The following is a 22,147-nucleotide window of genomic DNA, read 5'->3' on the forward strand; positions in this document are numbered from 1 at the left end:
GCATGTGTATATGGTGCTGCCTGTCTAAAAGACGTCTGACATGTAGAAATGTGAGGAAAGACAATGTGAGTTCACAGGTTGAAAGCTCCTGTAGACCTTTGAGTCTAGAATTACTATATACAGGTTCTTACTTAACAGAAGTGTAATCATCTAACACTGTCTTCTGTTTGTGCAGTTGATAGAGGGAGCCACTGGAGAACAGAAGAGCAGCCTCGGAATCACAAGCCTAGATTACTACAATTACCTCAATCAGTCTGGATCCTACAAAGTGGATGACATCAACGACAAAAGCGATTTTCAGGAAACTATGGTACGTTTACTTTCTTTCCATTGTGACGATTCTCTCTCTCTCTCTGCCTTTCTTTCTCTTCTTCTCCGTCTGTCTTCCATTCTCCTCTGTTGTTTTCATTTTGTACCCTGTACTCCACCTGTTTTTGTTTTACCAGTGAAACCACAACAGGAGTAATTAGAGGACATGGTTTAGGTACCACAGCAGTAAGTAAACACACGTTTCATCCCTGGGTTCATGTCTCCTGTTCTGTCTCTGTCCTCTACCAGCATGCCATGGAGGTGATTGGCATCTCAGGGGAGGACCGTGGGCTGGTGCTGCAGATTGTAGCCGGAGTCCTGCACCTTGGGAACATCAACTTCAGGGAAGCAGGGAACTACGCCGCCGTTGAGAGCGAGGAGTGTACGTACCAACCCTTGTAACTTTGTTTATGTAGAGGGCTAGGTAGAGCTTGTTGCTTGCACCAATCCAGTCCTTTCACATCTGTGAGGGGAGTCAACAGGGTGTGGGAAGGGAGAAAATGGTCAGGTTGAAATGCAGTTAGACTGTCTCTGTCTCTTCACTCCCCAAAGCTTCATTGTGTTAATGCAGGGCTGCAGCCAAGCTCCAGGCCACGCTGAATTACCAGAGAAAATAAAAAACAATTTTCAAGGTCTGGGCACATTACATCACAGACTAAAATTACTCAGAGAAACGCAGCCTCTTCCTGCCCCACTCCTACTCTTCCCCCGCCCCTCTCTTCCCCTTCCTCCCTCCCACCCTCCTCTACTTCCTTGCCCACCTCACAGCCACCCATCCAGGCTGAATGATGCAATGTATCCCCTCTGGTTATCCAGGGTACAAAGCGGCGTTGTGTAGAGTCTCTGCGTTTCCTCTTCCCCCCTATATCACTTCCAGTCTGACTGCAATGTGTTTCACATATCAAGACCCCTGGTTCCCCATATAAAACCACACCAACACAAGTCTGCATAAACATCTGCTCACGCTCAGCCAAACAAATCCCTGCCTCAGATCCACTAGAAAGAACACTCCCTTGTACTGTACATATAAACCTCTAACCATCCATCAGACTGGTATGGATCATTATTTTGGGTATAGATGAACTGGCTGCTCGTCATTGATACTATCTATATCCTCTTTGAGGGAGAGTGCATTGGCAGGCTACAATAGGAGATGCAGCATGGTCCTGAGGATAGACTTGGCCTGTGCTGTGGTATGGAGTACAGTCAGTCACACCCTCATTTCCCAAACGGGGGCTATTTGATCCGTCTGATGCATTCTCAGACACCGTCAGATCCAGAGACTGAGATCAGTTTCCTTCTGGGGGAAGTGACTCAGTGTAATGAGGCAGGGAGGGGCTCTCAGGAGAGTCCTAATGGCCCTCCGAATGCTCAGGCCTCTGCTAGGAGAACCCAGTTGTTGTGGCTGTGGCAGGGAGGAGGGAGCAATGAGTCATCACCAGACTTGATTGCATCCCGTTTTGTTGTTGAACCCTTTATTTAGTTAGATCCAACGTATTCAGAATGTACTGGTGTTTTGTTTCATGAGGAGAGTGTGTGCCACACATCTGTCTGTCTCTTTCTTCATTCTCTCTCGTCTCTCTCTCTGCAGTCCTGGCCTTCCCTGCTTTTCTGCTGGGGATTGACCAGAAGCGGCTGAAGGAGAAGTTGACCAGCAGGAAGATGGACAGCAAGTGGGGCAGTTCTATGGAGTCCATCGATGTGACACTGAATGTGGAGCAGGCGTGTTACACACGGGACGCCCTGTCCAAGGCCCTGCACTCACGTGTTTTTGACTTCCTAGTAGAGGTATGAATGGACACTCCTTCTCCATGACCTGTTGACCTTTAGAATAATACCCGGTCCTCTCCCTTCATAAATGGCCAAATGTAACAAAGCATTTGCTTTCTGTTTCAGTCCATCAACAAAGCCATTGTGAAGGTTCATCAAGAATTTAATATTGGCGTGTTGGATATCTATGGATTTGAAATATTCCAAGTAAGTTTTCTGTAGATTTTCCCTTTTATGTTTTGTGATTTACATATGGAAATCATAGCAGAAGGTGATACATGGTCACTACATCTCAGTAATCATAGTAAAGTTTGGGTAGTTAAACAGCTTAAAGACAGAGGATCAGACCGATTTTGTAAAGTGTCTGGATTATGTCCCATCTCTTGATTGGGACAGCATTCTTTAATGGACCTTTCTAATCTGATTAGCTGTTTGTTTGGGTTGCATTATTGGGGGTCTCACTGATGCCCCCCAAAAAGGACTGGCCTTGATTAAATAATGAAACGGGACAGCTTCAGTGTCGTAGCGTGGCTACAGTCTCAAACCATGATGTACCTGTCCTCTGATACCTAACATGAGCTAATGTAAAGCTGTAAGTTTAGATAGCATACAACTGTTATCTAAACAGTGGTTGGGTCCGTCCACAGTCCTTATGTTAATACACAGGCCTATTACTAAACAAAGCACAGAGAAAATAAACCTCCTGTGTTAGTGCTCAGACGACCTGAGATGGGATATATTGGGTTTCTTTAGATAAAACATTAGTCTCAGGTCCCAGGTCTATTGTGGTGTAAAGTATTGTGGAGATGTTTTCCTCCAGCCATGCCAGGCTGACTGGTAGATATCCTCGTCTCATAAACAGGGCCCATTCAGGAAGCCCAGAGGAGTTCCCCAGCTCTCTGTGTCCATACGGATGACTTCACTCTCACAGCCTCTCTGGTTTATCACTAACACACCATCTCTTTCTGTGTAGAAAAATGGCTTTGAGCAGTTCTGCATCAACTTTGTGAATGAGAAACTGCAGCAGATCTTCATTGAGCTCACACTTAAAGCTGAGCAGGTAATGTTTTGGGCTTTTTCACTCATTGTTCTCACACCTTTTCACCAGCAGAAGCTACTTGTCTCATGTTTAAGTAGAGAATCATCGTCAGACCAATCACTCTCCTCCCCCCTCTCTCTCTAGGAGGAGTATGTACAAGAAGGCATCCGGTGGACTCCTATTGAATACTTTAACAACAAGATTGTCTGCGATCTCATTGAGAGCAAACTGGTAAGCAGAGTCCCCAGTGCCCACTATTAATTTAATGCATACCTTGAAGTCACATATATAAATGGGATAACAGGAAACAGTTGTGAAACTACTTTAGATAGATCTGTAGTTTGTTATGCCTGCCATCTTAATGCTCCAAATAAGAGCAAACACTCTGCCAATTGAGTCACAGTAGGGCCACTGAAGCCTCCCCACTCTTCCCATGACCGGCAGTCTAACATCCTCAAACGTGCCGACTTGCCTCTTAATTTGATTTATCCGTCCCGCTGAGAGGCTTAATCCATGAAATCCACAACAAGGGCGACCCTTAAACAAGCTGAGATCTGAGGCAGCCAAGCAGGGAGTCTGTGTCCAGTCTCTGACTCCTCTGTTTTAGACCAAGCCCAGTTGGCTACATCTGTGACTGGCAACTTTACCAGAGCTTCATTTACACTAGTGACAGAAACCTGTGTTCTCTGTTTGTGACTTTGCCACAACTAAAGAGCCAGAGACACTGCAACTACTGTCCCTAGTTAAGGCCACTGGCCGCCGTGTCCATGGACACAGCGTGGAGCCAGATAGGGTAGCAGCTGTGTGTGTGTGTGTGTTGTGATGACATCATTCAGTGTGTGGATGTGTGATGTTCTGGGATGCAACGCGGTAGCTAATTGTAAATTGGCTCTGCTGTTATGCTTTGAGCTGGTGGAGTACACAACGAATACTGTAACCCATGTTTATCACTTTAGTCTATCCATGACATTGACATTACATGTATTTATGTGGAATTCAGAAAGAGTGTCTAGTGTGTGGAGAAAGTTGGCATTGTCAGTTATAATCAAGATGGTCATGGGGGATATGTTAATGTTTTAGATCTGATGTGTCGTGGCTGAGGTTATTCTCTCTGCTCATCTCTTTGGTTCTCCTCCCAGAACCCCCCTGGCATCATGAGCATCCTGGATGACGTGTGTGCCACCATGCACGCGGTGGGCGAGGGGGCAGACCAGACCATGCTGCAGAAGCTGAGGGTGGCCATCAACTCCCATGAACACTTCAACAGCTGGAACCAAGGTTTCATCATCCACCACTACGCTGGCAAGGTCTGCAACACTGCAGTATACCTCTCTTCTCCTCTCCTTATCCCTCTCTCCTCTCATCTCTCGTCTCTCTCCCTATCTTTCTCTCATTCTGTCTTTCACACTGTTGTGCTCTTTCTTCTTCTCATGTCATCTCTTTCTCTTTTTCCAGTCCTTTTCTCACTCTTTCTCCATTTTTCTCACCCTTTCATTCTCATGGTTTGTGCTGTGTGCTTCAGATGTGTTTGGGTCTCAGCCTGGTACACTCTGCATGCCACAAGTCCTAATGAACCATGTCATAATGGCTTGGAGGGGTTCTGGTCCTAAGTCATCATGGCTTAGAACATTCCTACAGTACCAGCCCAGACTATAGTGGCTATACCAATGATCTATACACACTCTATGTATATGAAGCTGTAGTTGGGAAGCAAGCTTAAAAATGCAACATTGGTGGTCTTGCAGAGAACCTGTCGTCAATCGTTTCTCTTTTGTCAATGAATTCTTTGTTGTTGCTCTTAACATTCTCTGTTAATTTTGATAGTGCACCTGGACTGAGCAGAGGGTACTAACTGCTATCTGAATGGGTTAACTGTGTGCTATGATCGTCACTAACCCTCTAACATCTCTCCTCCAGGTGTCCTACGACGCAGAGGGCTTCTGTGAGAGGAACCGTGACGTCCTCTTCAGTGACCTCATCGAGTTGATGCAAAGCAGTGAAATGTAAGTCACTCATCACTTATGCAAGCATTAGAGAGCATATGCAGCTAGCTGTTCTTTCTGAGACCGGTTCCTGGGCCTCCTTTGAGCCACCAGTGGCCATCTGTGCAAACAGCCTCCACAGCCTCTAAAGCCCTTTTGTGTGTAGCCTGCAGGGGGCCCTGCACGGTGGGCCATGCCAAGACCCCAAAACCCAATTCAGATACGTGATCTCAGACCCCCCCCCCCCCCCCCCCACCCCCACACACACACACTTATAGACACACAGACACAAATGTGTGGAGGGAAAGGAGCCTCATTCCTTAGCGCAGCAGGCCTGCTAAGAGAAGAAAGAAAATATCATTATAGTCAGCTGGACATTGTTAGTGTGCTGCTGGTCCATCTGCACACACAAAGCCCACTGATCCTCCCTTATGTCCACATGGCCTTGATTAAAAAGTTTAAGACCAGACAAATACTCATGCAGGGAAAGATGGTAGCCCTCATGTGTAAACGTTTGCACATTCTGTGTCCTGACAGTCCCTGTATTTGTTTTTACTTGACTAGTATGTTGGTCAACAACAAATAAATAATTCCTTAAGCAGTAGATTTCTTGAACTTGAACCTTGTTGTTATTTACAACAGGTTTATTTGAGGACTGCAAAATGAGCACTTTGAGCACTTCAAGTGATAAACAGAAATGTTGAGATCAGAACTGTTCTTGAGGTTCTGGAATGCTGGCAACTATGTGCTACATTCTGACCAGCACACATCCATCATGGGTTTAGAGACCATGTTGTGAGTGAGGACATTCTGAGTGTAGCATGATTAAAAGGAATGAGTATAAATAAAATACCATATTTGCTGGTATAACTTTCCAGTCACAGTGCAATAAAAATTCAAATTTTTGAGGATGTAAAAGTCACAGTTTGGCAGGAGAGCAGCTAAAAACCACAGTTATTCAAACTTCAGCTCAGTTCCCTGAAGCTAAACAACAATGTGAGCTGAGTCACTGGCAGCCAGCTCAGAGATTCCACAGACCTGAGTTTGCTGCTTCTAAGAAAACTAAAGTGGAGAACAGTCTTAGCCTGGTCTTCTATATACGTTGCCAATGTTGTCTATCAGTCCTTATTACACCCTGGTTCTCCTCTACAGAGCTTTCATCAGGGCCCTGTTTCCAGATAACCTCAACGCCGAAAAGAAAGGCCGGCCGACGACAGCGGGCAGTAAAATCAAGGTGTGTTGAGCAGCTATGAGACGTGTGTTTGTACGCCGTACATCAGTGACATGGGTGTATCTATGGGCCACGCGCCTACCTGACCTTATCACTCTCTGTCAGGTGCAAATCCAGAGCTTGCGGATGAAAAGCTCATTCACTCCAGTGTTGTTTTAGTGTCGTCGCTGTGTTCTAGCGATGACAGCTTTAATCAGGGTTCAGGTTCTCTCTCTGACACCCATCAGTATCTTTCAAGCACAAAGATACCACCTTGTAATCAGTCTCGTCGGTGCTGTGTCCCTGAACACTACAGCTTGGAGTACAAACAGTGATTCAACAACAACATGTAGATACAGTTGGTATGTTTTAAACACAAACTATTCTTCATCCTCTCCCTCCTCCTCTTCTTCCTCCTCCTTCTCCGTTCAGAAACAAGCGAATGACCTGGTCCAGACGCTGATGAAGTGCACCCCTCACTACATCCGCTGCATCAAACCCAACGAGACCAAGAAGCCCAAGGACTGGGAGGAGAGCCGGTGAGTGTTTGAACACTGAAATGTCAGGGAACAGCAAAATACATAGTCTTTGAAATGTGTGTCAAACTAAACCGTTTTTTATTACATCATTTACAGTCCGTTCTGGAGATTGCCAATTGATATTGAGCAGGATATCCCATTACTCAACTCAATGTTGTTAGGTCTGCTTGGTGAATCACTCACTGGTATTGTATTTCCCTGTTCTGGCCTCTTTAAGACTGCGTGATGGAGGAAGTCTCTGAGACACTCTTACACTAACTCCCTCTGTTTTTCCTTCCCGCTCTTTCTTCCCTGGCTGGGTACGAGATGTACTGATGCAGGGTGCTGTGTTGTTTGGGCCTAATGGCCTTCCTTTTGTGAGCAGCAGTGAGCTGGGCTCGGGCTCAGGCTGGACTGCCTAATTAGCACCGGAACTGCTGTTTTCACAGGAAGCCTGGGTGCATAAAGAGATTCTTTAGTTCCTTACAGTATCCTTAGTGTTGGAAAATATAAATTATTTTATAGCCCCACCATGAGGTTCATTATAAAATATAATTGATCTATTTAGATTTACTTTAGAAATGGAGGTAGATGCTGACAGATGAACGTCTTCACTGCTATATCTTTGTGGTGAAGGGTTGGTTGAGGCATCTGACCAACCTTCTTCATACATCCCAGCCAGACTGACCCTGTATTCCCCTTTCTCTCTTCTTTCTTCAGGGTAAAGCACCAAGTGGAGTACCTGGGCCTGAAGGAGAACATCAGGGTGAGGCGCGCTGGCTATGCCTACCGCAGACTCTTCAGGAAGTTCCTCAACAGGTAAGGCCCTTCCTTCTGGGGGAGAGTGGCATAAAGGAATGAATGAATTCTACACTTTCAGTGTAAATCAAATCAAATTGTATTGGTCACATACACGTGTTTAGCAGATGTTATTGTGGGTGTAGCGAAATGCTTGTGCTTCTAGTTCTGACAGTGCAGCAATATCTAACAAGTAATATCTAACAATTTCACAACATATACCCAATACACACAAATCTAAGTAAAGGAATGGAATTAAGAATATATATATGTATGAGTCACTTTCGTGTGATACGATCTGCCCTGTCCTCCCAGAATGACAGTGGTTGGTTTTGTACGCTCCTATCCCAGTCGGCAGTACAGGGTAAGGCGGTCTCTCTCTCATCTCTCTCAGGAAAAGGACACAGGGTCGGCATTTGCAGGCAATCAGGAAGTGCTCACTTTGCTAATGTTCTGGTTGGCAGGCTCGAAGGAACAGGCTGTGTGCTGAGCCTCCTGATGAGAACCACTGCTATAGAACACAGGGAGAGCTCAGGGCTTCTGTTGTAGGCTTTACTGTTTCATACACATACTATATAAGAGTCATTGTGAAAAAGCACGGCTGAGTTTAGAGTTTGGTTATTGTATTAGACTTGTGGTGAATGTATTTTCTTAATGGCCCCAGACCTCTTTCTTCACCCTTGCATCATATAGGACAGAGATAGCAAGAGTATACCGCTCCTTTACACCTGGCATAGGCCTTACATTGCTCACTCACTTAATCCCGCGCAAATGCTGCAACAACATGTCCAAAATTCTAAATGAGGGTTTGGTTGTGGATTTTTCTCTCAATCTCCCTCTCTCCTCTTTGTCTTCATCTAATTATCTCTCTCTCCCCCTCATTATGTTCCTCAGGTATGCCATCCTGACTAAGGAGTCGTGGCCTACATGGCGTGGAGATGAGAAGCAGGGTGTTCTTCATCTCCTACGTGCAGTCAACATGGACCAGGACCAGTTCCAGCTTGGACACACAAAGGTCTTCATCAAAGCACCTGAGTCGGTAAGACCACCCCTCTCTGACCTGCCTACATACATTTAGACCACCCCTCTCTGACCTGCCTACATACATTTAGACCACACCTCTCTGTACCACCAACCTGCCTTCATCCAATGAAAATGCCACCTACCTAACGTTCTTCTAACAGGTTAGAACAGGCGTATAATTAGATCTCTCATAGGCTACAGGCTGCCATGGTGTTGTTGATATGTGCGTTGGCATGCAATAATTCTGTTGTCAGGGAGAGAAATCCAAGACTCAAGAGTTTTTAGACTGAACACCATAAAAGATTGTAGTATTCAGGAACATGTCAGTATATCTGTGATTGGGGAGCAGGAAGGAGGGGGTTAGACCCAGCTCTGGTGCCCACGTCAGAGCTGTTGAGTCAACACTACACTGGAACTCCTACACCAGTGCGAGTCTGTGGTCAAGGAGGTGGTGGGACATTGGAGGGTGTTTTTTCCACCGTAACTGCACTTTTCCCCACTGCTCCAATGAAAGCCGTGCTTGTGGCTAGCCCGTGAGATCACTTATTGACATCTGTACACACATACATGAAGATACATTACATAGTCCTGAATCAGGCCTTGTGTGATTCCAGCAGCAGACTGCCAAGTTCCCCTTCCCCCACATTGCCCTCCTGAGCCCATGCGACTGAGGTGTGATTATGAAACACAAATATCCCACAGGGGCGGACCCTGCGATTACCCAGCTGCCAGACTTCTCAAAACAAACCTCCCTCTGATAAGACGCTGACACAAAGTCATTAGTTCATGGCTAAAGCATTTTTTTTCTCTTCATGCTATTAGATGACATAGTTTGAGTCCATGCCAAGAGTAGAATCACTCTCTCTTCAGAGTAGACTGTCTCACAAGGTGCTAATGGTTAGCCCTGTGAGACACTGTCAGAGGTGTGACACTGTCAGGTGCTGCTCAGAGTTAAAGGTCTGGATGGCTTAAACACACTCCCAGCCAAAACACTGGCTCCACAGTCTCTTTAACAGTCATCTCCTTCCTTTCATAGTTATTCTTATCCTCACATTGTTTTTTTCCCCCATTTTATTTTATTTTTTAAAATTTTACCCCCTTTTCTCCCCAATTTCGTGGTATCCAATTGTTAGTAATTACTATCTTGTCTCATCGCTACAACTCCCGTACGGGCTTGGGAGAGACGAAGGTCGAAAGCCATGCGTCCTCCGAAACACAACCCAACCAAGCCGCACTGCTTCTTAACACAGCGCGCCTCCAACCCGGAAGCCAGCTGCACCAATGTGTCGGAGGAAACACCGTGCACCTGGCTACCTTGGTTAGCACGCACTGCACCTGGCCCGCCACAGGAGTCACAGATGCGCGATGACACAAGGATATCCCTACCGGCAAACCCTCCCTAACCCGGACGACGCTAGGCCAATTGTGCGTCGCCCCACGGACCTCCCGGTCGCGGCCGGCTGCGACAGAGCCTGGGCGCGAACCCAGAGTCTCTGGTGGCGAGCTAGCACTGCGATGCAGTGCCCTAGACCACTGCGCCACCCGGGAGGCCCCCCCCATTTTATTTTAACATGTATAAAACATTAATTTCGTTAAATCAATCATACATTTTGTTCTATTATGAACTTACTTATGAACTACTCATACTTGTTTTTATTTTTTTTTATTCTTAAACTTAACACTTTTGATCGATATTGTTATTTACTACATTGTTGATGAGCGTTGAGGAGTGTGTGCATGTCACCAATAAACTTGGATTTGATTTGACATTCAGATCTAGTTTGAATGTGTTTAGTAACTAAAGGGTAATTTGATGTAAAGTGATAGGACATGACCGAGCCTGTGTGGCCTGTTACAGGGGTGTGGGAGTGCCAGGGCTGCATTGGGCACGTGTGATTGGGCATGATGTTTAGTCTGGGACAGGGGTGGGGAGATTTGATGCTGGGTGTCTGGGGGGCCATCAGGAAATGAGAGGGAGGTAGCTGAGCCAGGGTGGGCTTAGGACTTGATGGCAGACCCACCCATAGTACTGTTACTATCTGGGCGCATGGGTCTGGACATTGGAGAAAATAGCGTATTAGGCAATGCTCGTTTCAGGTTCCAAACAGTCCACCTTTCGCTTTGGAGAGAACATTATAGTGTTATGCTATTATATACTCATAGGAATCTGAAAAAAACCTGACAACTTGGAATTGTGTTTGTATATTCAGATTTCTTCAGGCATTAACAATATGTCTGTACAGTCATCCCTGTCATTGTATTTGGGTGTGTCTACACTGAGGTATGCCCAGTATGTTTTGCTGTCACAGGTTGTTCAGGTATAAATGTTTTCATATCTGTGCCTCTCTCTACAGCTCTTCCTGTTGGAGGAGACAAGGGAACGTAAGTTTGACAGCCATGCCAGGGCCATCCAGAAAGCCTGGCGCAAGTATGTGGCCCGCAAGAAGTACGTTCAGATGAGGGAGGAAGGTGAGTGACAATCATGTTTTGAAAAAAACTAAATAGCCTAATCATCATGACTAATATTACAACTTAGATGTCAAATAGTATCAAGGTTCTGGTCTAATGCTTCTGAAAATGAACTGAATTGAGACTGTATGTATGCATTCTTGTCTGACTGCCTGTCCCTGTGTGTCCGTCCCCAGCCTCTGACCTGCTGGTGAACAGGAAGGATCGGAGGAGACACAGCCTCAACAGGAACTTTGTAGGGGACTACCTGGGTATGGACGACAGGCCTGAGCTACGACAGTTCCTGGCCAAGAGGGAAAAGATTGACTTCGCTGACAAAGTCACAAAATACGACCGTCGCTTCAAAGTGGGTGTCTTGAGCAGCAGAATTCTCTGCTTGTTTCTGATATTGTTAGTCCAATGACCATTTGTCTCCTCTCTGTCCATATGTGTTTCCAGGGCATTAAGAGAGACTTGATCCTGACCCCGAAGTGTATGTACCTGATTGGGAGAGAAAAGGTGAAGCAGGGCCCTGAGAAAGGTCAGGTGACCGAGGTACTGAAGAGGCGGATTGATGTGGAGAAGATCCTGGCTGTGTCTCTCAGGTAAGACCCAGATATTATGACCCAGGTCCTAGGCGCCAGGAGAGGCTGGCAGGGTCTGCCTAGTCCCATACTGACTGTTTAGTGTTTATTCCCCTTAGGCAGTAAGAACACACAGGACCAGCAGACTCAAGGCCTCGCAAAGTCAGCTAGTTAAAGTGCAACACTTTTCACCAGCTGTCACAAATAGATGCACAATGTACTGTACATAGAGACTATTGGTCTTGTCAGTGATGTCATCCAAACGCTTGTACATTCATGGTATCAGGGTTTCTGTATTTTCAAGTACAAAAGATACTACTCACTGGGTCTCAATAAGAAACTTGATAAACAGCTCAGGAATCAGCCCCCCATTACACATGAGATTGTTCTGTCAGCTCACAGAAACCCACCATGTTAAGCTACAGCTATCTGCAGAAATGTAAAAGCTACAAAGTCTGGATGTACGATCACTCAAGTCCCCATGTTCCTTTACATGTCACACATGGGGTATTGCAAACATGGACGAGATTCAAACCTCTTGTATATGTCTGCTCCTGTGTGTGTGGGTGTGTAAAGGCTATTTGAATACACATTCTCAACACAACTACATAGTACGCTTCAGAGTAATTATTTTATTCTGCCTTTATTTTACCAGGCAGGTCAATTAAGAAGAAATTCTTATTTACAATGATGGCCATTTTGTTTTGTTAAAGTCACCAGTAAAGACAAATAATACTGACAGCATCAGCCCAGAGGTCAGGTCAGGTCAATTATTACGACCCACATTACTCTGTGACCCACTAAGCTTTACATTTGCATATAACCAGTGAGGAAAAAAGAAAGAACAAGAACTTGACTGGTCAAAGCCGTGTTTAACACTCAACTAGATTATGAGTGTAACTGTAGGACTTGTATTATCATATAGCTTGTTGTTCAGTACTTCTATATCTGTTTGAATGTTGCACATGACATTGTAGAAGACTTTGTAGAGGCACAGACGTGGCTTTTGAGTCTGTGTGATTGAGTGGGGGGTTGTGGGTAATATGAACCAGGTGGTGCTGGGAGGGAAAGCAGGCATTGTAAAAAGCTCATTGGAGAAGACTTTAGTTCATTGGGGGGAAACAGTGCATCGCTGTGTGAGTTGCAGGAACAGGTTTCCCTTTCTCCTTAGTTACCTGCTGCGTTGTTTCTCGCTGGTTATATGCAAATGTCAAGCTTAGTGGGTCATGAAGTAATGTGGGTTGTAATAATTGACCTGACCTGACCTCTGGGCTGATGCTGTCAGTATTATTTGTCTTTACTGGTGACTTCAACAAAACAAATGGCTGTCATCGTAAATAAGAATTTGTTCTTAATTGACCTGCCTGGTAAAATAAAATAATTCATCTGGAGCGTTTGGCGTTTACATGCAGATGTACTATGTTTTGTGACAATAGAATCGAATGTCGAATTCACAATCGCTCTCCTCCAACATATCAGTTCAAACTTCAAATCAAACTTAATTAATATCTGTCACATTACAGTGCATGTCACAAAGTTGCTCCCCAGTCCCAACTGATTGGTCTGTCCCTCAGCACGATGCAGGACGACCTGCTGATTCTGCATGAGCAGGAGTATGACAGCCTGCTGGAGTGCACCTTTAAGACCGAGTTCATCAGCCTGCTGGCCCGCAGGTTCGAGGAGAGGACCCAGAGGAAGCTGCCGCTCAAGTTTGGCACCACGTACGTGCTGTAAACACAAACATGCCTTTAAACAGACAATGGGATATATGGGTGGAGTGGAAGTAGACAAAGCTTTGGTCAACATTATTTACAATACTCTGGGGTTGTTCTGGAAATACTGCTTTTGATTTGGTACTGAGATAACGGATGACATTTCTCTGGCAGTTTCCAGTGGATGGTTTGAGTCAGTGGTTGTAAGGGAGATCTCTCTGCTCTGTCTCTCAGACTGGAGCTGAAGCTGAAGAAGGAGAACTGGGGTTTCCTGAGTGGAGGCGGCTCCAGACAGGTGATGTTTGTCCAGGGCCAGGGGGACGTGGCTGTCACAAAGCCCTCCAGTAAGACGCTGCAGGTCAGCATTGGAGCCGGTCTGCCCAAGAACACACGTGAGTATTACAGGAGTAGTGTGTACCATCCCTCCACATCAGGATTCAATCGACATGGTGTTTTCTTAGTGTTGTCTGAAACATGCTGTTTACTGACTTAGAGTCCCCTTTGTAGGTCCCACCAAGAAGAGCTTCACTCAGAGTCGCTCCAGCGTGTCCAGAACCCATCAGAACACTCCCACACGGGCTGCCCCTGGGCCTCCAGGTAGAATAATCATTAGCTGATGTAGGCCCTCACCCCTGTACATAATAAAGCAGTTAGCAACACTTGATGACAACCATCTTCCTCTTTGTCACAGTTTCCCATCAGAATGGTGGTCCGAAAAACACCAACCACATGGCCAATCAGAGGAACACCTCACAGCATTCCAATCAGAGGCCTCCGTCAACAGGCAATGGGTCCCGCCCCTTCCTGCCCAACAACGTCATTCTGAAGGAGAGAGGCAGCAACCATCCTAAGCCCAACCAGCCAAACCTGGACTGTTTGAAGGTCCCTGACCAGGGGGCGGCAGGGTGAGTACTGGCACCAACAGCCCTGATTACCTCCCAATACAGAGCTCTAAGGACTGATAACTATAATGACTTACTATACAGATATGTTTGCTCTTACAAAAACATGTAAATACTGAGGATGAGTATGGTGTGTAACATGGTGTGTATGAGGGTGTGTTTGTGTCAGTATGGTGCAGTGTTGTTTCAGTGCGCACACACACACACACACACACACACACACACACACACACACACACACACACACACACACACACACACACACACACACACACACACACACACACACACACACACACACACACACACACACACACACACACACACACACACACACACAGAGTCCTGCTGTAACTTGGATGATGTATTCCTTTATAGTAACGGAGGCGCCTGGACAGCTTCGAATGGAGGAATGTGAGTCAGTGTTTGCGGTGTGTTGGGTGATGGTTCAGGCCTTAGCCAAGCCAGGCGCAGCTCACTGGCATGATGTGTATATCTCTCCCTGGCTCTCCTGTAGCTAGATGCTCTCCTTCTTGCTTGTAGACATCTCTCTAACAGAAGGCAAAACCTATCATCTGATTGGATGAAACTACTGGAAAAAGTCGGAGCCCAGTAACATGCTGTCAATCATTCTGTTGTTGAAGAGTTATTTTGCTCCAGAATTATACCTTCAAAGGCATGATATGGATTCCTGATATGGAATCTATTGTCATATAATATCGCTAGATCCCACTGCTTGCAAATTACTGGGCTTGCTTTTTTCTCCCAAAATCGGGTCTGGTGTCAGTTAACATGGAAAACCTCCATTGGGTACGTCTCAATGGTTTTGAGATATCCTGGATACATATCTTGGGGAAGCAAGACATTACTTTTTTATTGGTGATTCCTTTGGTGTGATAGTTCGCTTATTGGTTGACTTCGTGAAGGGGTTGTGTGTGTTTTTTTCATTTTTCATCTCTAGCCTTCTCAAGTTAATTCACTGTATTTACAAATAACTTTCCAGTGTTTTACACTCCATAATACCATGTGGTGATTTCCAATGAGACTTACCCCCACACCATGGGGTTACCAGTGTTTTATGCTAACGTGAGCTCTAGTGTTGTGTTTCCACAATAACTAGTCTTTAGTATGACACTAAAGACTTGTGGTGCGCATAATCAACCATCTTTGCATCTTTCAAAACTGTTGCTTTATGAGAAGGTGTTAAAGTTCACTGTTAGACATTGTTATGTACTGTAAGTACCAGCTGAAAAGTACCCAGGGTCTTGCCTCGGCTCCAAGTCAGAGCAGGTCCGCCGGAGCCATGGCCCAGTGAGACACGGGTGCCGGCCCGCGTAAATGGAAACAGAAAAGAGCCTTCTGGGTAAAACACTGGGGTAAATCCTAATTGGAAAGGCACCAATAGTGTTGTACATAGTTGTACTGAGACAAATATATGGGATGGCTCGCCATCTTGTGGTGGAACTGTGCATATCAAATTCTATTTAGTCAGGTGTCTTTGAAAGAAACAATGGAGTAAGCACAAACCAATCCAATAATAACTACCACACAAACTCACATGGTATGTTCTTTCATCCCAATATTGATAACTTCACATCCTTTGCTAAAGCCACACAATCACCAGCTTTCCTAATGACTGACTGTAGTGTTCTAGTCAGCCAGTAGAATAGTGTCACACTAATGAAGGATAGGAGACTTTTCTTTGATATCTAAGGCTCGCTCCTGTTGTCTTTCTCTTTATTCCTCAGTGTCCAAAGACAGTCGGTCAGTAGACCACCACCAGGAGGGGGGCGACCCAAACCTGCCCCCAAACCCAAGCCCCAGGTGCCCCAGTGCAGAGCCCTTTATGCCTATGATGCTCAGGACACAGATGAGCTCAGCTTCAATGCAGACGACGTCATCGACATCATCAAGGAAGGTAATACATAGGAGGCAGAAATCACATCATCGCACAAAGGGAAAATTATTGGATTTTGTTTGGTGGGGGGTGCATAAAACATTTGCACTTTAACGCTTTCACACTTTTAAAAAATTTAACACTTTGGACTTTAGTCCCATTGTAAGCAAAGTCTTCTTTCTTGATCAGATGCTTCTGGCTGGTGGACGGGGAGGCTACGGGCAAAGCAAGGCCTGTTCCCCAACAACTACGTCAGCAAGATCTAGGCGCTGCATGAATAACAGCTGACTGTCAATCACCAGGAGAGAAGTACACACCTCTACTGACTGAAGGGAGGAGATAGAGCTACCAAACAAAACAGAGATTTTGTGAGAGAAGAGAGAAACCAACATTTTTTTCCACCACTCCTGTATTGTAGCCTTCTTCTGGATGTAACTTCCTGTTATTCTGGACAGACGAGTGTCAGGCTTGCAATGAAGTTCTATTTTTATGAGGATCTGAGGGCAATACTTTATTGTCCAGGGGCAAATCGCTACACAATCCCTGTGAGCACTGAACAAATATTTATTGTATTTATATAGCTTTCTACATTCTCCCTCCCTATCTTTTTCACTTCGCTATGGTTATAAGGTGATATTGTGGATGCATATAAATGATATGCATGATATGTGGAACCAGGTTGTAATTACATTTTTCATATTTCTCATTTTGGAAATGAAAGGGTTTTAAAATGAATTCTGGGTTGTTTCCAAGAAGCCACTGTCTGTTTAAACAATTATCTGAAAGGGGATTTGTGCTGCTAAGCTGAATTTAGATGTATTGGCTATAAAAATATGTTGACAAGACATTTACATAAAATGGACATTTTAATAGTTCATTGCACTGTGATTTTATAACTTCGGCAATGCATTTCACCAGAAAAAACAATGATCAAATGGGTTTGATAACCAAGTGCTCAAAACATTGCCAATTGTTATTGGTCAGCTAAACAAATGCAATCACTTGTGGGAAAAGGAAATGCAGTGTAACTTTCAATAGGTAAGTCTTCAGGAATCCCCTGCTCTTATTTCCAAAACGCGAGTGATATCCCTAGAACTCTTGGGCCACAGTGTACTGTACTCTGTGGTTTATAAGCACTTTATCAGTAGCTACAGGTATTAACTTGGACAGACTGGTCACTTCTGCCACAACTAGTAATTCTTGGATATTTTGAAAGGTTGCCAAACTAGAGATGGGCCTAGTTACTGGAGAATAATTTGTTTACATAACGCTACAATTCTAGGTATACTGTATGTATATCTTGACATTTAGGAATTATGTCAATACTGTGTTAAATTTCACTTAATTTAAATTGTATTTTCTACTCAATTCTGCTTTTATTACATTTGTGCACAGTATGGGTCATTAGACGGGGGGGTTGTTCTTTCAGGTGAAAGCAAAGAATTCCATTGACCTCGTTTTCTTGCTGGTTTCGCATTCTCCATTTATGAAAATCATTAAGGGCTGGTTTCAATCCATATCACGGAAGTAGCTTGGAAGAGCCGTGTTAAAAATATAATTTCCGATTGAAGCGTTTACCGTGAATGTAGTCTAATTGCGCTGCAGCAGATCTTCAGCACTATGGATTGAATAGAGCCCTAATATATATATATTTTTACAGGCATAGTTGTGGTCCTGTATGGTGGAAAATACATTTGTGCATTATGGCAAATGAGTCTTAACATGTACTAATGTAGTTACTGTGCTTTTCATGCAATTAAAGACGTTAGTGATTTTTGCACGCTCAACCCGGCCTCTTTCTCATCCTGCCCTAGCTGGACAGGAAATACTACTTCCCCATAGCTTGGTCCTAGATGTTTGTAGCTTTACCAGTTGGTCAATAAGCGTTGGCGAGACTACATGTTAACTGCAACATCCCAGGGTAGCTTGATGAAAGGTGCAGCTGTTTGTTCAGGAACGCAGGGCTGTAAAACCCTACAGTATAGTCAATAAACTTTAAATGAAATACAGTAATTATGGTAGAGGTAAAGTTACATGTCTTAATGAAATGGCTGGCCCATAACGTTATTGTAGCACAACTATTAGTTGTGTATGAAATGCATTATACTCCTGTTCACATTTGGAGTGTTAACACTTTGACTACAGGTGGTGTTTCACTCTTTGATACTCCATTAAGAATAAAATTTAAACTAGGGTGTGGCTTTGGATTTTAATGACTATTCAACATTGACTTACCAAATAATGGATACACAGCTATGTTTAAGCATACACTCAAAATGCATCTAGACAATATTTAAGATGGTTCAAAACTTTTATTTGTACAAATTTAAATATTTACACGTACTTAAAAGCAGCAGTCTAAAAAGGCTCTCACAATAGATTCTTAAAGACAAAAAACTAGTTAAAAAATAAAGTGCAGCAGATTAAGAATCAGTCCGTAATCACATGACATCATGGTTTATGTTCTGGGAGCAGAGCAGCAGCCATGTCATTTACAACTGCAGACTTCAGCTGAGGGATGAGGCTGATCCTCATTAGCCTGCTGCTTGCATACTTATTCTTGACAGCCTGGAACACAAGTTAGTCAATGGTTATGGTTCTTTCCAAGATCTGGCATGTAATCATATTACCCAAATCCAATGGTTTAAGATTAAAATCACTAGAGCAAGGTCAAGCTCAGACAACTTACCTGAAGCTTTGTTCGCCCTTCATTGACAGAGACAACATTTTTGGCGATGTGCTGTATGATTGGCTTGAGGTGGTTCTCATTATAGGTAGAGTAATGCTCCTGCGTTGGAGTCTGCACAAGAAGCATAACCAATAGTAAAAGAATTGACCATATGTTGCTAGCACCAAATCAGTTTGAATGTAATCTATGATAATCTGAGTGGACACATCCCATAAACATCCCAATAATTGCCAGGAGAGCAGCTTACCCAGTTGAGCTCATCAAGCAGCAGCTGGGAGAGGCACAAGGCTGCAGCAGCAATCTCAGAAGGATGGTAGTGCACCATGTCATAGTCAAGGAGGGTCAGTTCCATGAGGTATTTGGCTAGTGTGTGCTTCTCAACATCAGCCTGAAAACACAACCACTGGTTAAGTCACTGCATGCAAGTAATAATGTAACCTTCTGGTAACCCGTCGGTTGTTGATTGCTTTTCCACCTCTAACAATTAAATAATTGCAGTTCATGTTGATAGGCAATTTCAAAAACTACACCAGTAAAGGAAAAACTATGAAAACATACATGTCATTGAATAACCTACATTGCCAGCCTTGGAGGCTCTCCTGAGGAAGTGTAGGGGTAGAGGCCGTCCAAGCTCAAAGTTCAGACTCTGCAGAATCAGCTGTTCCATCTCCCGAATATGGGCCTTGGTGAATGCATTGTCTGTGATGTAAACGAAATCTCCAATCTCCGGGGAATACATCTCTTCATACTTGGATGCCAACAACATGGCAGTCACGCCAACCAGCTGGAGCTTCTTGCGGCCGATAGTTTGCACCTTGATAGAGAGGGGTTATAAAAAAAGTGAACAAAGGGATATACAATTCTAACCTTTTTTTTTAAACGAGGCTTACCTGAAGAAAGCGATCTAGGATGGCCACAGTCAAATAAAGAGTCTCCTGCAGTAGCTGGAACCTGGAATGCACCTGAATCAGCCAGTCAATCAGGAGAGCGCGCATGCGTCCATTGATCTCATAGCCATTCATGTACTTGGGCCGGACAGACTGCTGGGTCTGTTGAGAGAGGAAGACATCAAGATAGACAGTGAGACCAGTACAAAATATTTAACGAGTCAGCACCATGTTAGCCTAGAGAGAAAGCACAAGTTACCTCAAGGCGCTGCAAATATCCATAGATGTCCTTTATATATTCAGAGCACAGTTGTGGCATGTCTGAATCCCCTTCGTCAATGTCTTCTACAGCAAGTAGAGCTACTGAGAACGCCTGACACAATTCCTCTTCTTTCATGGACACGTTAGCAGACTCTCCAGACTGAGGAACTTGAGGCACTGGGGAACGTTGAGGCCGAACAGCTGCTGGCTGGTCTTTTTGGTTCATAGATTGTTTGGTTGAAGCCTTAGCAGCAACAGTCTTCTGTATAAAGTATAGAGAGGCATGTTTGAGAACGATCTGGGTGAGTAACTAGTGAAATCAGACAGACAATGGACCAAATATTACCGTGCAAGACAACATACCTTGGACAGCACCGCTTTGCTGGCATTAGGAAAGTTGGACAACTCTCCAAGCACAGCCCTTCTTACTCCAGCTACGTTTGCTTTTCCCATTAGTGCTGGGTTGTCTGCGTTCCTTAACTGTTTAAGACAAAATGACCCGTCAAACCAACCATGTGAACACAAATTATAACTAATCAAAAAGTTTGGCATCGCTTGCTAGCTAACACAGCAAAGAAATTGCCTACTAACGTCGTCAGTTAATGACAAAACGTTCAATTTAACCGTGCCACATTACACTAGGTAACTTACCTAACTAGATGTTCAGGCAGGTTAAATAACTCAATTTTAGGCATTGTAGTTGTTTAACTACTAGATAACTTGGCTAGTTAAACAAAAAATAGCAAGCTGAAAGCAGAAAACTACGCAAGCCGTATTACTTTAACAAACACAAGTAACGTTAGCTGTGAGTAACATGCACACAAACAAATTAGCTAGTCCATATTGTAAAAACTCACCGCAGCACGAACTTCTAATGACGACATCTTCACACTTTGTTAAAAACACGGCAGTTAGACAGCCAGCTATAATGTGCAAAACGCCGCTTTTAGTTCTGTTATTTGCTCGCTATCTCCACAGACACAAGGCCCAAGTAAACAAGTCTCAACGAACAATTCCACAGTCATTCAAATACCGCTCTGTTGATTCTAATTGGATACCGCTTCATAGAATGCACCTCTTTCATTGGTTGCCAAAGAGAAACCACGAATGACGTCGCACAATCAGAACGGATCTCATTTCTTTTCCTCTTTTTTTCCAACAACAAATCAATACAGAAAGTACACGGGGGAACACAAGTTTACATAAATAAGATACAAAGGACAATTGGGCGAGGGGGTACAATATCACATTACACAAGGACCTTAAGGGACATACATACACTTATAATTCTAACAGCTTTTTTGTTGGTAGAGTATTTAATTGTCTTAAAATATAGTACCATTTTTTTTTTGTAAGGTAAGACAATGTGGTGTTTTGTTTGTAAATGTATATTTGTGAATATGAAATTTGGCCAAAATAATAATTAAATGAATTACATAAAATTGTTTCAACTTATATCTATCTTAGGTAAAGAATCCAAGCAGTACATCTCTCCACAATAGTGTAAAATCTTCATAAATGTATATATTGCTGATAAATTCACTTGGCCAAAATAACATATATTTTATGAATTGACCAAAATGCTAATCTTGGCTACTCTTGGCTAAACACTACACTTGGTTTTCACTGATTGATGAGTAGTAATAAGTAAGGGGAATATTCATAAAATCTACATAGAATGCATAAAATAAGTTTTTTATTCTTGCTGCAGGCTCTTTGGATACATGGATGGATACTTCAGTTAATCTTTACTTAATGATTCGCCATAAGGACTACAGATTATAAACAGTTTATACGCAGGAGCTGAATAGGCATTTTACTGCTATATCACATCTACAGTGCCTTCAAAAAGCATTCATACCCATTGACTTACTCCACATTTTGTTGTGTTACAGCCTGAATTCCAAATGGATTAAACAGAGACTTTTTTTCTCACCTTATCATCTAGAGAAAACATGTTTTCATATTTTTTTGCTAGTTTTTTTGTACATGAAATACATAAACATCTAATTTACATAAGTATTCACACCCTGTCAATACATGTTACAATCACCTTTGGGAGCCTTGAAGGCAGCAATTACGGAGTCATTCTAGGTAAGTCTCTAAGAGCCTTGCACA

The 22,147-nt window shown here is 43.8% G+C and overlaps 2 protein-coding genes across 3 annotated transcripts in view; one reads left to right on the forward strand and one right to left on the reverse strand.

Annotated features, from left to right (window-relative positions):
- LOC120047158 (unconventional myosin-Ie-like) overlaps positions 1-17,979 on the forward strand; it is a 54,795-nt gene extending 36,816 nt beyond the window's left edge. The window contains exons 8-29 of one of the 2 annotated variants that reach the window (XM_038992693.1): positions 176-310; positions 559-691; positions 1,901-2,097; positions 2,206-2,286; positions 3,053-3,139; positions 3,263-3,349; positions 4,258-4,425; positions 5,036-5,121; positions 6,253-6,334; positions 6,743-6,849; positions 7,549-7,647; positions 8,521-8,665; positions 11,004-11,118; positions 11,295-11,464; positions 11,557-11,702; positions 13,256-13,402; positions 13,628-13,785; positions 13,901-13,990; positions 14,085-14,298; positions 14,674-14,709; positions 16,044-16,213; positions 16,382-17,979. In XM_038992693.1, coding sequence (XP_038848621.1) covers positions 176-310; positions 559-691; positions 1,901-2,097; positions 2,206-2,286; positions 3,053-3,139; positions 3,263-3,349; positions 4,258-4,425; positions 5,036-5,121; positions 6,253-6,334; positions 6,743-6,849; positions 7,549-7,647; positions 8,521-8,665; positions 11,004-11,118; positions 11,295-11,464; positions 11,557-11,702; positions 13,256-13,402; positions 13,628-13,785; positions 13,901-13,990; positions 14,085-14,298; positions 14,674-14,709; positions 16,044-16,213; positions 16,382-16,458 — 2,730 coding nt within the window. In that variant the 3' untranslated portion in view covers positions 16,459-17,979. The remainder of the gene's footprint in view (positions 1-175; positions 311-558; positions 692-1,900; positions 2,098-2,205; positions 2,287-3,052; positions 3,140-3,262; positions 3,350-4,257; positions 4,426-5,035; positions 5,122-6,252; positions 6,335-6,742; positions 6,850-7,548; positions 7,648-8,520; positions 8,666-11,003; positions 11,119-11,294; positions 11,465-11,556; positions 11,703-13,255; positions 13,403-13,627; positions 13,786-13,900; positions 13,991-14,084; positions 14,299-14,673; positions 14,710-16,043; positions 16,214-16,381) is intronic. The other variant, XM_038992699.1, reaches the window with a different exon arrangement.
- A 505-nt stretch (positions 17,980-18,484) lies between these two features.
- Positions 18,485-21,042, reverse strand: ccnb2 (cyclin B2). The gene is made up of 8 exons (XM_038992708.1): positions 20,887-21,042; positions 20,393-20,509; positions 20,028-20,291; positions 19,772-19,930; positions 19,459-19,695; positions 19,129-19,269; positions 18,882-18,992; positions 18,485-18,760 (listed from the first exon to the last, which is right to left on the reverse strand). Exons 1-8 carry the CDS (start codon positions 20,911-20,913, stop codon positions 18,644-18,646), a joined length of 1,173 nt encoding a protein of 390 aa, XP_038848636.1. The 5' UTR covers positions 20,914-21,042; the 3' UTR covers positions 18,485-18,643.
- Between the last annotated feature and the right edge of the window lie 1,105 nt (positions 21,043-22,147).

Source organism: Salvelinus namaycush, chromosome 1 (assembly GCF_016432855.1).
Source record: "Salvelinus namaycush isolate Seneca chromosome 1, SaNama_1.0, whole genome shotgun sequence".
NCBI classification, from domain to species: domain Eukaryota; kingdom Metazoa; phylum Chordata; class Actinopteri; order Salmoniformes; family Salmonidae; genus Salvelinus; species Salvelinus namaycush.

Excerpts from the sequence above, each read along its gene's own strand:
- ccnb2 (XM_038992708.1), bottom strand. The coding sequence starts at position 20,913 with ATGTCGTCATTAGAAGTTCGTGCTGCG. Across the intron at positions 20,510-20,886 it reads CATTAGAAGTTCGTGCTGCG|TTAAGGAACGCAGACAACCC; the intron begins GTGAGTTTTTAC and ends TGTCTTAAACAG. Across the intron at positions 19,696-19,771 it reads TCCTAGATCGCTTTCTTCAG|GTGCAAACTATCGGCCGCAA; the intron begins GTAAGCCTCGTT and ends CTCTCTATCAAG.